This window comes from Dipodomys spectabilis, unplaced genomic scaffold (genome assembly GCF_019054845.1).
Source record: "Dipodomys spectabilis isolate Male_0828 unplaced genomic scaffold, ASM1905484v1 ptg000480l, whole genome shotgun sequence".
NCBI classification, from domain to species: Eukaryota; Metazoa; Chordata; class Mammalia; order Rodentia; family Heteromyidae; genus Dipodomys; species Dipodomys spectabilis.
This window is the reverse complement of record NW_024871157.1, coordinates 885,284-901,618: the sequence shown is the minus strand read 5'-3', so window position 1 is coordinate 901,618 and position 16,335 is coordinate 885,284. Positions and strand designations below refer to the sequence as shown.

Here is a 16,335-nt window from a genome sequence, read left to right as displayed (position 1 = left end):
CTCCCTACTGCCATTCCAGTGATAAGGGACAACTGTTTATTAAATAGAAATAAGTGGGATGGCAACAAGAAAGGAGATAAGCTAGCATTAACGGAACTATGTGAAATCTGTTCAAAGCTTTGTGTAGAACTGAGAATATGTTACGAGTGCATGCCCAGCATACATGAAGTCTTGGCTTCGGTCCCACCACCACACACACAAAACCCAAAGACAGACTGCCCTTTGCTTCCTGAACATCCTTCTCTCAAGGTCTACAGCTAGCCCATTTTATTCCTGAAAGCTAGCAGGAGTTATAAAATAACTGTAATTGTCAAACACTTCCTGCCAAGGTCAGAAAGTTCTGACTGCTGCTTCAGCACTCCGTGCACTTAAGAAAGTCTTCTTGGATGAGTGGATCGTGGACACACAGATGCCTATGGTGATCAAGCCAAGCCACTTCACCTGATTCATTCTTGTCTGTAAAGTGATTCTTCCTCCAGGAGAAGGCATTCGACTCAGTGCTGCCTCAATCTGTTAGCACAAGAAAATAGCCAAATAAAAACAGAAGAATTCTGATTCCTGGCAGGGAGGTTTATAACATAGAAAGGAAAAAAAAAGACTTTCGCCTAGTGTTTTCTGCTCTGTTCTGATATCATGTAAGTGCCCTCTGTTGTTAGGTGCTGACAACAATTGATAACATGGCTCATGACATTTCTAGCATAGTTTTGGTTACCCCCCAATAATTCCATGGGACAGTCTGACTCAACACCCTTCTATTTCCTAGACATTAGCATTAAGTTCAGAAAAAAGATTTTAAAGACATTTTTGTTTATTTTACCTGGTCCTTTTCTTTTGTAAGTTCATCAAAAAATCGCTCCGTTTCAGCTAGGGTCCTAATTTTTGCTGTATATTCAAAATCATTACCCTGTGGTGTTACTGAAACAGGCTTACACTGCTCATAGCTAACTGACTTAGTCTTCTCCCAGGCTGGTCTCACAGACACTGTCTTCACTCCGTTTGGCAAGGGTTCAGGGCTAGAGCTATGACTGGCATAGTCATCGGTGGCTTTTTCTGAATAGTTTTTTTCTGTCAGAAAGGAAAGAAATTTTATACTTCTTTTCAATTTTTTCCAACAGATAATATATATATCAAATATATGCTCAACTTCAATTTCTATACATAGGTGCAAATGGCCCAATAATGAAGAGATATACTAATGAATCCTAACAAAGGAATTTCAATTCAATGTGTCAGCGTATGTGGTGTACAAAGCATCATCCCTCCCACCCCACTCATCCCTAGACTGCCTGGTTCCGTTTTCCTATGACTTTCTGCCCACCCCCTCTCCACTCTTCTCCCCCCCTACCCAATCCGTCCCTTCCCCAGTCAACACCCATTCTGGCTTCCTGACAATCGTTTTGTTAAACTGTAAGTTAGTTGTCTGTAGAAGTTACACCACTGGACTTCTCCACTGCATAATGAAACATATTTGCTCAGCTTTTTTTCTCCACAGAATTAAAGGCTTTTCCCTCAGTTTGACAATTTTCACAACTTTCCTAAGCAAACTTTATGTAAATGTAGTTGAATGTTAAGTGTTTTTTTTTTGGGTGCCATATAGTAAACTTAAAGCAAAAAAAAAAGCCTGATATAGATACCAGTGGCTCATACTTGTGATCCTAGATACTCAGAAAGCTGAGATCTAAGGATCATGTTTCAAAGTCAGCAGGGGGAAGAAAGTCCAAGACCCCAGGACCATCAAAAAAAAGTCTAAAATCTAATCCTGACATTTAGTGAACATGTCCTGATGCTAAAGAGCAGATGCTCTTAGAGCCCATTGCAGAAACTGCACACACATTACCTGTGACTTGATCCTAACTTGTAACATTATAGCATTACAAGCCTGGGCTGATTACTAGAGTTTAATATTGGCGCACAGCCCAGTTCCCCACACCTCAGCTGCCCAACTTCCCCAGGGCAACAAAGTGCAGCATCATGAATGGCTAGCTGGAGGGATTATTTTTTAGAACTTTCCAAAGCTATCAAAACCTTGGGAAATAAATGACAATAGCCATAACCAATCAATTTATTTTTTAAAAACAGATACCTTCTGAGTCATGTAGAGGAAGAAACTGGAGCTGTTTTCTTGGATTGGTTCGTTGTAATGTGGACACAGGAACAGTATCTAAATCATCCAAAAGTATATCAAATCTATTGAATGAAGCAAGTTATTTGTGAGAAAAAATGTTAACTGGTTTTCCCTATCTCCATTAGAAAGATGAGTTGGCATCCAGTGAACTCTTTCTTACATTTACATATTTCCTTTTTTTCTTTTGTTGGTTGAGGGCCTTGAACTTGGGGCCTGGGTGCTGTCCCTGCACTCTTTGGCTCAAGGCTAGTGCTCTATCACTTAAGCCACAGCACCACTTCTGGTTTTCTGAGTGATTTATTGGCGATAAGAGTCTCATCGAGGGCTAGGAAGGTGGCTCAGTGGTAGAGTACTTGCCTTGCATGCATGAGGCCCAGGGTTCGATTCCTCAGCACCACATAAGCAGAAAAACAAATACAAAAAAAAAAAACCAAAAAAACAAAAAAAAAGAGTCTCATCAACTTTCCTGCCCAGGCTGGCTTTGAACCACAATCCTCAGATCTTAGCCTCCTGAGTAGCAAGGATTCCAGGCACAAGCCACCAGCACCCAGCCTACATATTTTCTTATAACAAAGCTGGTCATAATTTATAAAGTTGAAATTTAATGACTATTTTCTAACATGAAATTATACTTCCACACAGATCTAAAGCCTTTTGACACACATTATGTCAGTTGATCTTTATAACATCCGGGCAGCATCATTCTCCCTGTTTTGTTTTGTTTTTTTTTTTGGTCGTTCATGGAGCATGGACATGGGGGCTGTTCCTCAGCTCTTCAGCTCAAGGCTAGCACGATACCACTTGAGCCACAGTACCACTTCCAGCTTTTTCTGCTTATGTGGTGCTGAGGAATCGAACTCAGGGCCTCATGCATGCAAGGCAAGCACTCTACCACTGAGCCACCTTCCCAGCCCATCTCTTTGTTTTATTGAAAGGAAAAGTAGGGTTCGATGTGCTTAACTGAGCTCCTAAGTGCCAAAGGGAGTGGGTGTAGAACCAGGAGGCCTTCCCACACAGAACACCCTGCTCCCCCTCCAGAGGACAGGTGGGGACAGGGACCTTGCACCTGTTTAGCTCACTGTCTTGTTCCAAAGTTTCCCCATGTCATTAACCTTTTCAGGAAGGACAATTCTGCTGGGCACCAGTGGCTCACACCTATAACCCTAGCTACTCAAGAGGCTGAGATCTGAGGATCAAGGTTCAAAGCCAGCTCAGGCAAGAAGGCCCATGAGACTTTTACCTGCCATTAACCCCCAAAAAGCCAGAATTAGAGATATGGCTCAAGTGGTAGAGCACCAGCCTTGAGTGAAAAAGCTAAGAAAGAGTGCCCAGGCCCTCTGGTTTGAACCCCAGTACTGGTACAAGCGCACGTGTGCGCGCACACACACACACACACACAAAAAGAATTTTCATACTATATCTATATAGAATATTCATTCTCTATCTCAGCATAAGATGTTGAGATATAGCCAGGCGCCGGTGGCTCACGCCTGTAATTCTAGCTACTCAGGAGGCTGAGATCTGAGGATCACGGTTCAAAGCCAGCCCGGGCAGGAAAGTCCATAAGACTCTTTTTTTTGGGGGGGGGGGTCCAGTCGTGGAGCCTGAACTCTGGGCCTGAGTGCTGTCCCTCAGCTCTTCAGCTCAAGGGTAGTGCTCTACCACTTGAGCCACAGCGCCATTTCCGGCTTTTTTTCTTTTTGCTTATGTGGTGCTGAGGAATCAAACCCAGGGCCTCATGCACGCAAGGCAAGAGCTCTACCACTGAGCCACCTTCCCAGCCCCCGTAAGACTCTTATTTCCAATAAACCACTAGAAAACTGGAAGTGGCACTGAGGCTCAAGCGGTAGAGCATTAGCCTTGAGCTGAAGAGTGCAGGGACAGCACCCAACCCCAGAGTTCAAGCCCCACGACTAACCAAAAAAAAAAAAAAAAAAAGATGCTGAGATAGTATTAAAATCTAGTAGTAGCAAGTTCATAAATTTTTTTTTTTTTTTTTTTAGTTATGGAGCTTGAACTCTGGCCCTGGGTACTGTCCCTCAGCTCTTCAGCTCAAGGCTAGCGCTCTACCACTTAAGCCACAGTGCTACTTCTGATTTTCTGGTGGTTTATTGGAGATAAGAGTCTCATGGACTTTCCTGCCCAGGCTGGCTTTGAACCACGATCCCCAGATCTCAGCCTCCTGATTAGCTAGGATTACAGGTGTGAGCCACCGGCGCCCGGCTTAAAAAATTATTTAGAATGATATTCATTAAATAAAAAAAATCTACAAAGTTCCCACTGATAACTAGAAAAATCAATAATAGGTTTATAGGTAAAAGTCAACCTTTAAAAACCAATCACAGGGCTGGGAAGGTAGCTCAGTGGTAGAGCGCTTGCCTTGCATGCATAAGGCCTGGGTTCGATTCCTCAGCACCACATAAACAAAAAGAAAAAAAGCCAGAAGTGGCACTGTGGCTCAAGTGGTAGAGCGCTAGCCTTGAGCTGAAGAGCTGAGGGACAGAGCCCAGATCCAGAGTTCAGGCCCCACGACCGGACCCAAAAAAAAAAGCCAATCACATAAATATATTATTTCTAGAATTTTAGAGGACTTACCGAATTGGATTACTTTCATTTTTGCTAAGCAGATGATTAAATCCGTGGGACAAGTTTTCTTTAGGGGATCTCTTTGGACTATATGCCACAGTCACTGGTGTTAACATAATCTCTCTTTTGGCTAAAGAAAAAAATAAAGATGAAATATTATTTTCCTACTATATGTTAGGTTGCAGACCTGTTTTTCAGTAGGAAATTTTTTCCTAATTTTTAAAGTAACATAATTTTATACTAATACTTTGAAAGTTAAGAGTACACAAGTAAAAATAAAATGACCCATAATCTTAACACCTAGATGTAGCCACAATGACTTTTTTAGTATCAGACTGGAATTTCTGAGACTGACTCAAAACTGGTTTTTCAGGATTTTAGAAGTCAACTGGAAATAAGGAAACACTAATGCACTGGTGAACCCTCCTCTAACAGAGCTGGCTCAAGGGAATAACTCACATCAAATAGCAGAAGCAGCTTCTCTTTTCAAGTGAGTGAGTCATTAGTTGGATTATGTTTAATGTGTAACTGTCTACTCAATTTAATGGACACACAAAAACACTTGACTCATACACTTAGGAGTGTGTGTGTGTGTGTGTGTGTGTGTGTGTGTGTGTGTGTGTGTGTGAATGTGTGTGTGTGTGTGTGTGTGTGTGTGTGTGTGTGTGTGTGTGTGTGTGAATGTGTGTGAATTCTGGGGCTTGAATTAAGGGCCTGGACGCTGTCCCTGAGCTTCTTTTGTTCAAGGCTGGTGCTTTACCACTTGAGCCATAGGTCTACTTCTAGATTTTTCTAGTGGTTAACTAGAGATAGAGTCTCACAGACTTTCCTGTCCAGATTGACTTTGAACCATGATCCTCAGATCTCATCCTCTCTGAGTAGTTCGGATAATAGGCATGAGCCACTGGTACCTGGTTAAGCAAGAAGTTCATCTATCTATGCTCAAATAATTTTGTCATTGAAGGAAGTCCTGTAGAGAGACCACCCCATGCTCCAGTGCTCAGCCAAGCACTGGCAGGCACACAGAGACACTGAAACCCAAGCACCTGGCTCAGATATCACTCTCTTTGGCCTAAGAGAAAAGTGCACTGATTCTTACTTGGAGTGCTGGATTTACGATTGGAAGGTGGTAAAGACGATGATCTCTGCGAAGTAGAACTCTGTCTCTTTTGTCTGTGTTGGGCACATTTCTCTGGTGAACGACTTGCTGAAGACTCAGTGTGCCGAGAATTCACTAATTCTGTACCAGACAAATACAAACAAACAAACAAAAACAAAGTCAAAACAAGCCTTTATTATAGATGTCACACTGCACAAGGTCCTCCACTGAATATACATTTGACTCACACACACTCATTCACCCACTGAGAGATACCTGTCTGTCTATCTGTCCGTGTGCTTGTATGCACACGCCTGCGTGCTGTTACTGAGGTTTGAACTCAGGGCCTCTCTACCATTTGTGCCACAGCTCTACTTCAGGCTTTTTTTTTTTTTGGTCTGTTGTGGGGTCTGAACTCTGGGTCTGGGCTCTGTCTCTCAGCTCTTCAGCTCAAGGCAAGCACTGTACCACTTGAGCCACAGCGCCACTTCCAGTTTTCTGGTGGTTTATTAGAGATAAGAATCTCACATTCCTGCCAGGGCTGGCTTTGAACCTCATCCTCAGATCTCAGCCTCCTGAGTAGCTAGGATTATAGGTGTTAGCCAGGGAGCCCAGCTTACTTCTGGCTTTTTCTGTGATTAACTGGAGATAAGAGTCTCATAGAGGGCTGGGAAGGTGGCTCAGTGGTAGAGCGCTTGCCTTGCATGCCTGAGGCCCTGGGTTCAATTCCTCAGCACCACATAAGCACAAAGAAAAAAGCTGGAAGTGGCACTGTGGCTCAAGTGGTAGAGCGCTAGCCTTGAGCTGAAGAGCTGAGGGACAGTGCCCAGGCCCGGAGTTCAGGCCCCACGACCGGACCCAAAAAAAAAAGTCTCAGATTTTCCTGCCCTGGGTGGCTTCAAACTGCAATCCTCTGATCTCAGACTTCTGAGTATTTAGGATTACAGATGTGAGCATCGGCACCCAGCAAAAAGACAGTTATATTAATTAAATGAGGAACTGGGGGAGTAAAGATACCTGTACCTATCTGTCTTAAACAAGGAATAAAATACTACCTGAGGTGTCCTCTTTCTCTGTCTGTGTCCCCCAATTTTTTAATATTCTTTCTTCATTGAGTTCTTTCAAAGCTTTCATAATTGGCGTGTCTGACGTTTCTTTTTGTTTTTTAACCAATAGGCTTGTTGATGAACTTCCAGATGAAGAATCCTTTTCCGGAGGAGAATGGTACCTTAAATAATAATTATAGTCGTAAGTGCTATAAACTGAGTATTTGTGTGTCCTCCACCTGATTAATGTATAGGTTGTAGTCCTAATCTTTACGGGATGGTATTTTAAGAAGGGATTTTTCCAAGGACATTTGGGTAAAATGAGGTTATGATTAAAGAGGAATCCGTAGGATTAATGTCCTCAGTAAAAAGAGGAGGAATCTGAGGGTACTGTCTGGCACACAATAAGGATAAGCCATGAGGACCTCATCCATGTGGCACCTTGACCCTGCACTTACAACTCCAGACTGAAGAAATCAGTATTTATTGTTTAAGCCACTCATTCTGTGATAACTGAAGAAAGCACACCAAGCCTGGACAATACTAGGATTCACAGAGGATTAAGAAGCAAGTTGAACCATCTCTTGCCTTGCCATCGTCTAGCTACCTGCATCTGCCCTTCAGGGAGGTAGGGGTCATTAAAGGAAACTGAACATTGGAAAAACAAAAAGAAGAAGCAAGTTGACAACTAGCCACTATGATGAAGATGTTTTATAATGTAAACAATTCAGAGTGAAGCTACATGCAGTTACCCAGTACTTCTCAACCCTTTTAACTTCCTATCACATAAAGAAATTTTGTATTTGAACTAAACAGTGATGGTGACACACACCTGTAATCCTAGAACTTGGAAGGTTAAGGCTGGATAATTCAGAGTTCAAAACCAGTCCTGGGCTATATGTCAGCATCCTGTGTCTTATACTCATAAACTGACATGTTGAACGGAAACCCCTTTGCAAAACTAAGTAAAAAAAAATTGTATACATTTTTAGAAGCTCCTGTCTCAAAAGGCTAAGTGTTGCAGTAAAGCTTAGTGGTAAAGTACTTGCTGAGCATGTACAATATCCCAAGCTCAAGTTAGGTCTTGAGGCAGGTCCTCAAAAGTAAAACAGTTCCATGCTACCTGGGCTACATACTGAGACCCTATGTTTAAAAAAAGGACCAGGGGCTGGGAAGGTGGCTCAGTGGTAGAGCGCTTGCCTTGTATGCTCGAGGCCCTGGGTCCGATTCCTCAGCACCACATAAGCAAAAAGAAAAAAAGCCGGAAGTGGTGCTGTGGCTCAAGTGGTAGAGCGCTAGCCTTGAGCTGAAGAGCTGAGGGACAGTGCTCAGGCCCAGAGTTCAGGCCCCACAACCAGACCCCCAAAAAAATAAAATAAAATAAAAAAAGGACCAAAGAAATGGCTCTTGGGCTGAGGCTGTAACTCAGTGGTAAACCACTCACCTGACATGTTCAAGCTCTGGGTCTGATCCCCATAAAAACAGAAACTCAAAGATGGCTCCTTGTATCTTTCTGAAGAAAGCATAACAGTCTTGACTAGCCCTCCAGTAGTTATCTTACCCAGGAACATGGGGTTCCTCCAGCTGGTTATCCACCTTCCTGTCTTGGATGTCTAGAGGCTGACCGGTAAAGATGGAATATTCTGCACCAGGTATCAGCCACTTCCGCCTGCTGACATCCGAGGTAGCTAGCATGCTACTGGAATGAGAAACATTCCAAGACATTGCAAGGTTTGTGCTTCAATTCACACAGTACGTGTATGTTAAGACAACCTGCTTTCAGGTAGCATTTGCATATTTGCACAATGACTTAAAAACATGTAATAACTTATTTTTTAGATACATGAATTGAACGGGACTTCTGAACAGTCCCTAATTGCAATCAAAACAGGTACTCCACAGCCCCTCAACTGCTTTTAGCATCCTCCAACATGGCTTACTCTGCTGCAGAACTCAAGGAAGGAGATGAGCAGGGCTACCCTCTGTGTTTCCTTAAGACACAAAGGGAAGAAGCAAAACCAGAAACATTTTGTGTCTGTACTATCTAGCAGAGAAGCCCCAGCTACATGCTGCTGCTGAACACTGAAAAGTGGCCACTGAAATGATCAATTCCAAGTCACATGTAGCCATTGTTCCACCCGGACCCAATATCCTTCTAGATTACTTCCTCCATGTTGTTATAACAACTCTGCTTGCGGGGCTGGGAAGGTGGCTCAGTGGTAGAGCGCTTGCCTTGCATGCCTGAAGCCCTGGGTTTGATTCCTCAGCACCACATAAGCAAAAAGAAAAAAGTGGAAGTGGTGCTGTGGCTCAAGTGGTAGAGCGCTAGCCTTGAGCTGAAGAGCTGAGGGACAGCGCCCAGGCCCAGAGTTCAGGCCCCACAACTGGACCCAAACAAACAAACAAAAACTCTGCTTGCCTCAGGCCCTTATCACCGCATCACTCCTGTCTCCTCTTCTCCACATCTGCTGATGTCGTGCGAATAGGCACCGTCAGGAGCTGACTAACCTCTGTTCAGTAACCTGACCCTATAACTCCTCAGCTGTCCACCTCAGAAAATATCACTGGACCCCATGATCACCAGAGATCACAGCCAATGAAAACAACAACACTCGGAAGGCCCCTCTCCTTTTCAGCATGTATGCCTAACCCCACCGCAGCAATGGCCTGCAAACCATGGCCCTGGTCACCAAGCCCTCATCTATGTGTTCTGGAATCCAATGACTCATGACCCTTCCTTTCCATCCCCACACCCATGCCTCCCATTCATACTTAGCTAACAACAAAATCCCAAACTTGACTAACTGCAGTGGATGTACTTCCTGTCTATATTGGCACAGACCATCTCTGCTGGAAAACAGTCACCTGAGGGTGCAGTCTCATCATCATCTTGAACAGTGGTGGCCACACACCTTTCCATGATCAGAAAGCTCCTGTTTTCCAGCACAACTGACTTTCCTCTCTCTACTCCCTAAGCCTTTTGTCCCAGCTCTCAATGTCAAACAACAACCTCAAGTCTAGCCTCAAAGCAAGCATAAGCCCTGAGACAAGAGCTCATACCTCTATTCCCCTTTCTCTGTTACCATTCCTTTCACACCAAACTTAATATCTCTCATCTATTTCATGTCAACTCCCAGTTACTTTTGCTCAAGAAAAAAATTTTTTTTGCTTTGTTAGGGATGAGAATTTTGTAAGAATGTTTAATACATTTAAAAATTGAGGAAGAGGGCTGGGAAGGTGGCTCAGTGGTAGAGTGCTTGCTTTGCATGCATGAGGCCCTGGGTTCAATTCCTCAGTACCACATAAGCAGAAAAAGCCAGAAGTGGCGCTGTGGCTCAAATGGGAGAATGCCAGCCTTGAGCTGAAGAGCTGAGGGACAGCGCCCAGGCCCAGAGTTCAGGCCCCATGACCGATAAGTAAATAAATAAATAATTGTAAGACATACTACAAGCACCCACCTACCCACTCTCAGTTCTAACTGATGCTAAGATCTTTTCATACTTGGTTTTATTAAGACAAAAAATTATATATACACTTGAATTTGTTAAATCAGACTACAATATACATATCCTTTTCTGCTACTGTCCTGCTCAACGTTATATTGATGATATATTCTATTAATATAGATCATGCTATCATTTAATAATTAATCTATAATATTAACACAAGCTGTTTATACTTTCTCCTGGTAACCGTAAGTTTCTAATATGTCACACATAACCAATGCCAAAATTAACAAGTAGAAAATGAAAGTATATATCTACCATCACTAGTCCTCCTGCTATTTTTTTTCTTTTTTCTTTTTTTTTTTGCAGTTGTGGGGCTTGAACTCTGGGCCTGGGCGCTGTCCCTCAGCTCTTCAGCTCAAGGCTAACACTCTACCACTTGAACCACAGCGCTACTTCCAGTTTTCTGGTAGTTTATTGGGAGAGTTTCATGGATTTTCCTGCCTGGGCTGGCTTTGAACTTTGATCCTCAGATCTCAGCCTCCTGAGTAACTAGGATTACAGGCCCAGCTTCCTCCTGCTATTGAAAAACCACTCTCCAGACAGACTGGACCAACTTGTAATCAGCCAAGAATGTAACTTCCTATTTCTTTACATCTTTAACAAATTTTGGAAATTATTAGATTTTGTGTGACTAGTGTGATGGTGTGAATGGTATGCAATTGCTGTTGTTATTGTGTGTATTAAATATGATACTAGGGAAGGAAATCAGAGCATTGCCCATGCTAAACAAGTACTCTTCCACTTGAGCTACACCCCCAACCTTTTTATTTGTATTTTCTTTCAAGATAAACTTCAGGGACTGGGAAGGTGGCTCAGTGGTAGAGCGCTTGCCTTGCATGCATGTTCGATTCCTCAGCACCACATAAGCAGAAAAAAAAAAAAAAGCCGGAAGTGGCGCTGTGGCTCAAGTGGTAGAGCGCTAACCTTGAGCTGAAGAGCTGAGGAACAGCACCCAGGCCCAGAGTTCAGGCCTATGACCGGACCCCCCCACCCAAAAAAAAAAAAAAAAAGGATAAACTTCAATTTTCCCTCTGGCCTCTAACCAAGATCCTCCTGCCTCTGCCTCCCAAGTAGCTGGAATTACAGGCTTGAGCCACCAAGCCCAGTTCTAATACTATTTGATTATTATTTTTTTATTTCTTAAGACAATGAGCATCCTGTAATTTTTATTAGCCACAGATTTTTTTCTGTAAATTAAGATACTAGTATGTTCTTTTACCATTCTGAAAAAGTAATCTTTTTCTTATTAAATTCTAAGAGTTCTTTTGTATACTGAATAATCACCCTTCATTCAATTCAAAAATATAAAATAGACAGGGCATAGTGTCACATGCTATAATCCCAGTTCATTCTTCCCTCCCCCAAAGCAACCAATTATGCTAAGTTTATGCATTCCCAGCCTTACTTTTTATACTTTTACGACATTTGTATGACCCAGAAAATGAGGAGGCCTATTGAAATTACTATAAATAGTATCCTATTTCAGGATGGTGATGCAGCTCAGTGGTAGAGTGCTTGACCAGCATTCACAAGACCATGGGTTCCATCAATAGCAGTAGCAAAAGAAAAAAAGGTGCTGGGAAGATGGCTCAGTGGTAGAGTGCTTGCTTTGCATGTATGAGGCCCTAGGTTTGATTCCTCAGCACCACATAAGCAGAAAAAGCCGGAAGTGGTGCTATGGCTCAAGTGGTAGAGCGCTGGCCTTGAGCTCAAGAGCTGAGGGACAGCGCCCAGGCCCAGAGTTCAGGCCCCACGACCAACAAAAAATAAAAAAAAAGAAGAAGAAGAAAAAGAAAAAGAAAAAAAGGCACTCATTTCTTCTGCAACTAGATTTGATGTTTCCCACCCTGTACTTAAAATGAAACCATGAAACCATGCTGACAATCTAGTTCAGAGGTCAACATTTTTCTTCTCTAATGGGCTACATAGTAAATATTTAATTTTTACTGGCTAAACATCTGTTCCAACTATGCAACTCTGCTATTGTCATGCAAATATAGCCACAGATAATCTGTAAATGAACAGCCTTGCCTATATGTCAATAAAACTTTATTTATGGACACTGATATTTGATTTTCATGTAATTTTTACATGTCATGAAACATTATTCTTTTTTCCTCCAGTAAATATTTAATTTTTACTGGCTAAACATCTGTTCCAACTATGCAACTCTGCTATTGTCATGCAAATATAGCCACAGATAATCTGTAAATGAACAGCCTTGCCTATATGTCAATAAAACTTTATTTATGGACACTGATATTTGATTTTCATGTAATTTTTACATGTCATGAAACATTATTCTTTTTTCCTCCAAACACTGAACAATGTAGAAATCATTGCTCCCTCACACACACAGTGAGTGTAGGAATGGACTTGGTGTAGGCTGGAGTTAGTAATGGGATAGCTTGTGAATGCGACAGCCTGTGCCACATGGTGTGGTATCCTGCAGAAGGATGTTTCAGCATGCACATGTCCAGGTACCTAAGCTCACACCACTGAGCAGTTAAGAACTCAATGCTTTCCTGATATCTTTTTTCACAACCCAAATGGCTCTGGGTAGCAACACTGAAAAGATCCAAAAATAATTTCTTAATACAGATCTTACTTCTGCAAGAAAATTTAACCATGACTTAAGTATGGTTTAAACAGATGAGCTCCTCATTTTAATGTAATGTATACCTACCTACTTCTAGAGAAGTATAGAGATTAAATGAAATAACTTACTTGGCACGTGAGGGTCTCATGGCAGTTTTAGAACTATGACGAAGATTTAACATATTTTCATGTTCTACTTGCTTCACTTGAGCTTCAAGTTTTGAAACCATTCTAATTCAAAAAAAATAAGATAAATTGAATCTCTGTCAACACTATGTAAAACACAGAACTTCCAAGTTACTTCTGTTAACAGCATCTCCTCAGAAAAGGGGTGACAAGGGTTGGGAATTCACAAGACTCTGGGTTCCATCAGTAGCAGTAGAAAAAGAAAAAAAGGGGCTGGAAAAATGGCTCAGTGGTAGAGTGCTTGCTTTGCATGTATGAGGCCCTAGGTTCGATTCCTTAGCACCACATAAGCAGAAAAAGCCGAAGTGGTGCTATGGCTCAAGTGGGAGTGCCAGCTTTCAGCGAAGATGCTCAGGAACAGAGCCCAGGCCGAGTTCAAGGCCTAGGACTGGCAAAAAAAAAAAAAAAGAAAAGAAAAGAAAAGAAAAAGAAAAGGGTGACAAAAGTGTTCCCTGACCACAAACCCTTTTTCACAGAAAAATACAATTATAACTTTTGAAAGCCAAACAAAACTAGGAAAAATAAACAGAAAGGCAGATTCCTCCTCATCACTCTCATGAGCAGAGGTCTGGACTATTCATGAGACAGCTTACCTTTTCAAATCAGAAATCTGAGTGTATGCATCAAGCAATTTGTTCTCAGTTGTATTTAAGGTATCCTATAAAAGTAAAGAAAAAATTCACATAACTGAGAGAAGCATTCTGATATATTCTTTCAAGTTAAAATGTGTAATATAAAACTAACCTAAGACACACCAGCTATCTGCAAATTATACAAAGCCTATTACCTTTACTTGGCCATGCTCTTTTCCAAGGGATTCATACTCTTCCAGGAGCTGCGAAGAAAAACAAAGAATTACACCACAAAATTAAATAATATAATATCAACTGCAGGAAGGAGGTCTCCAAAAACCATAGGACCCTTTCAAAAAATGCTACTTTCACGAAGGAGGAAGGTGAAGGGAATATAATTCCCAACATTATTTTTCCAAGTTTTAAGTTTGAAGTTATTTTAAAACAAAATAAGACCAAGTGATGACCTTTAAAACTTTCATAATTTAAGCTGAGCACCAGTAGCACAAGCCTATAATCCTAGCTACTCAGGAGGCTATAGTATCTGATAATCGGGGTTCGAAGCCTATAAAATCTGATAATCGGGGTTCGAAGCCAGCCTGGGCAGAAACATCTCTCACACACACACACACACACACACGCACACACACACACACACAGAGAAACATCACACACACACACCACCACCACCCAGAAGTAGAGCGGTAGCTCTAGCTAGCCTGGAGTGAAAGAAACTCAAGAACAGATAATCGGGGTTCGAAGCCAGCCTGGGCAGAAACATCACACACACACACACACACACACACACACACACACACACACACACACACACACACACAGAGAGAGAGAGAGAGAGAGAGAGAGAAACATCACACACACACACCACCACCACCCAGAAGTAGAGCGGTAGCTCTAGCTAGCCTGGAGTGAAAGAAACTCAGGAACAGCACCCAGTCCCTCAGTTCAAGCCCCAAGATCAGCACAAAAAAAATTTTTTTTTTCATAATTATTTTGTACTGTTCTTTTTTCTCTTTCTTTCTTTTTTGTCCTGGAGCTTGAACTCAAGGCCTCAGCACTGTTTCTCAGCTTCTTTTGCTCAAGGCCAGCAATCTATCACTGGAGCCACAACCTCATTTCCAGCTTTTTCTGATTATGTAGTTAGTACTGAGGAATCGAATCCATGTCTTTATGCATGGCATGCTAGGCAAGCACTCTACCACTAAGCCATATTCCCAGCCCTCTACTGTTCTTTTCTAAATTGTTATATATTATATTTTGCTAAGTTTGTTCTTAAGGATTTCAGTACAATGCCAGCTAAGAGTCAGTGGCTCATACCTGTAATCCCTAGATGAGATCTGAGGAGCATGGTTCAAAGCTAGCCTGGACAGGAAAGTCCATGAGAATCTTATCCCCAATTAACCACCAACAAGCCAGAAGTGGAACAGTGGCACAAGTGGTAGAGCACCAGCCCCAGTATTGGAATACACACAAACACATACACCAAGTCTGTAGTTAAAGCAACCTAGCCCACCATCAAGTCCCCATCAGCTGACACTCACGTCTTGAAACATCTTATTTTCCTGTTTCAGTCTAGCTTCTTTATCATCAGAGAGTTTGTAAGCATTCTCAAATGCTGCTTCCAAATCCTGCAGTCTAGATTTCAGTCGAAAGATCGTATTGTCTTTTTCTTTACTGCTGGTTCTCATTTCTTCAATTCGCTCCTGCAAAATTTTGGAGGCACTACTGGCTGCACTGAAGCGTTCTCTCAAATCATTCTATGGAATAAGGACAACTATATTATTTGAAATGAAAAAAGATGCCTCAGCAGTTAGGAAATAAGCCAGGCACTAGCGGTTCACACATGTAAACCTAGCTACTCAAGAGGCTGAGATCTAAGGACTGAAGTTCAAAGCCTACCCGGGTAAGAAACTCCAGAGACTCTTATCTCCAATCAGCAACCAGAAATTCGGATGTGGTACTGTGATTCACAGTGGTAGAGCACTAGCCTGTAGTAGAGAAGCTCAGGGATAGCGCACAGGCCCTGAGTTCAAGCCCCATAACTGACACACACACATATTCATAAAAGAAATACAGGGCTGGGAAGGTGGCTCAGTGGTAGAGCGCTGGCCTTGCATGCCTGAGGCCCTGGGTTCGATTCCTCAGCACCACATAAGAAAAAAGAAAAAAGCAAGAAGTGGCGCTGTGGCTCAAGTGGTAGAGCGCTAGCCTTGAGCTGAAGAGCTGAGGGACAGTGCCCAGGCCCAGAATTCAGGCCCCACGACCAGACCCAAAAAAGAAAGAAAGAAATACAAATAGCTATAAATTTAATGTTTGTTTTATTGTAGAATGGAGAGTCCAGAAAGCATTACTCTTTATATTATTTATTTTGGTGCTGGTCCTAGGGCTTGAACTCAGGGCCTGGGTGCTGTCTTTGAGCTTCATTTGCTTAAGGCTAGTGCTCTACCACTTGAGCCACAGCTCTGCTTCCAACTTTTTTTTTGTATTTATTGGAGATAAGAGTCTCAAGGATTTTTCTAGCCCACCCGCCTTTGAACCATAATCTTCAGATCTCAGCTTCCTGAGTAGTTAGGATTATAGGCAGGAGCCACTAATG

The 16,335-nt window shown here is 42.3% G+C and overlaps 1 protein-coding gene across 1 annotated transcript in view; it reads right to left on the bottom strand.

The window, feature by feature from the left end:
- The window catches only part of Mphosph9 (M-phase phosphoprotein 9), a 43,757-nt gene that overhangs the window by 3,378 nt on the left and 24,044 nt on the right, over positions 1-16,335 (bottom strand). Inside the window, exons 12-22 of the mRNA XM_042669086.1 lie at positions 15,281-15,496; positions 13,937-13,984; positions 13,743-13,807; positions 13,093-13,194; positions 8,418-8,555; positions 6,866-7,038; positions 5,811-5,951; positions 4,721-4,841; positions 2,084-2,187; positions 818-1,065; positions 442-510 (exon numbers count right to left, since the gene is read on the bottom strand). Of these exons, the coding sequence (XP_042525020.1) occupies positions 442-510; positions 818-1,065; positions 2,084-2,187; positions 4,721-4,841; positions 5,811-5,951; positions 6,866-7,038; positions 8,418-8,555; positions 13,093-13,194; positions 13,743-13,807; positions 13,937-13,984; positions 15,281-15,496 (1,425 nt within the window). The remainder of the gene's footprint in view (positions 1-441; positions 511-817; positions 1,066-2,083; positions 2,188-4,720; positions 4,842-5,810; positions 5,952-6,865; positions 7,039-8,417; positions 8,556-13,092; positions 13,195-13,742; positions 13,808-13,936; positions 13,985-15,280; positions 15,497-16,335) is intronic.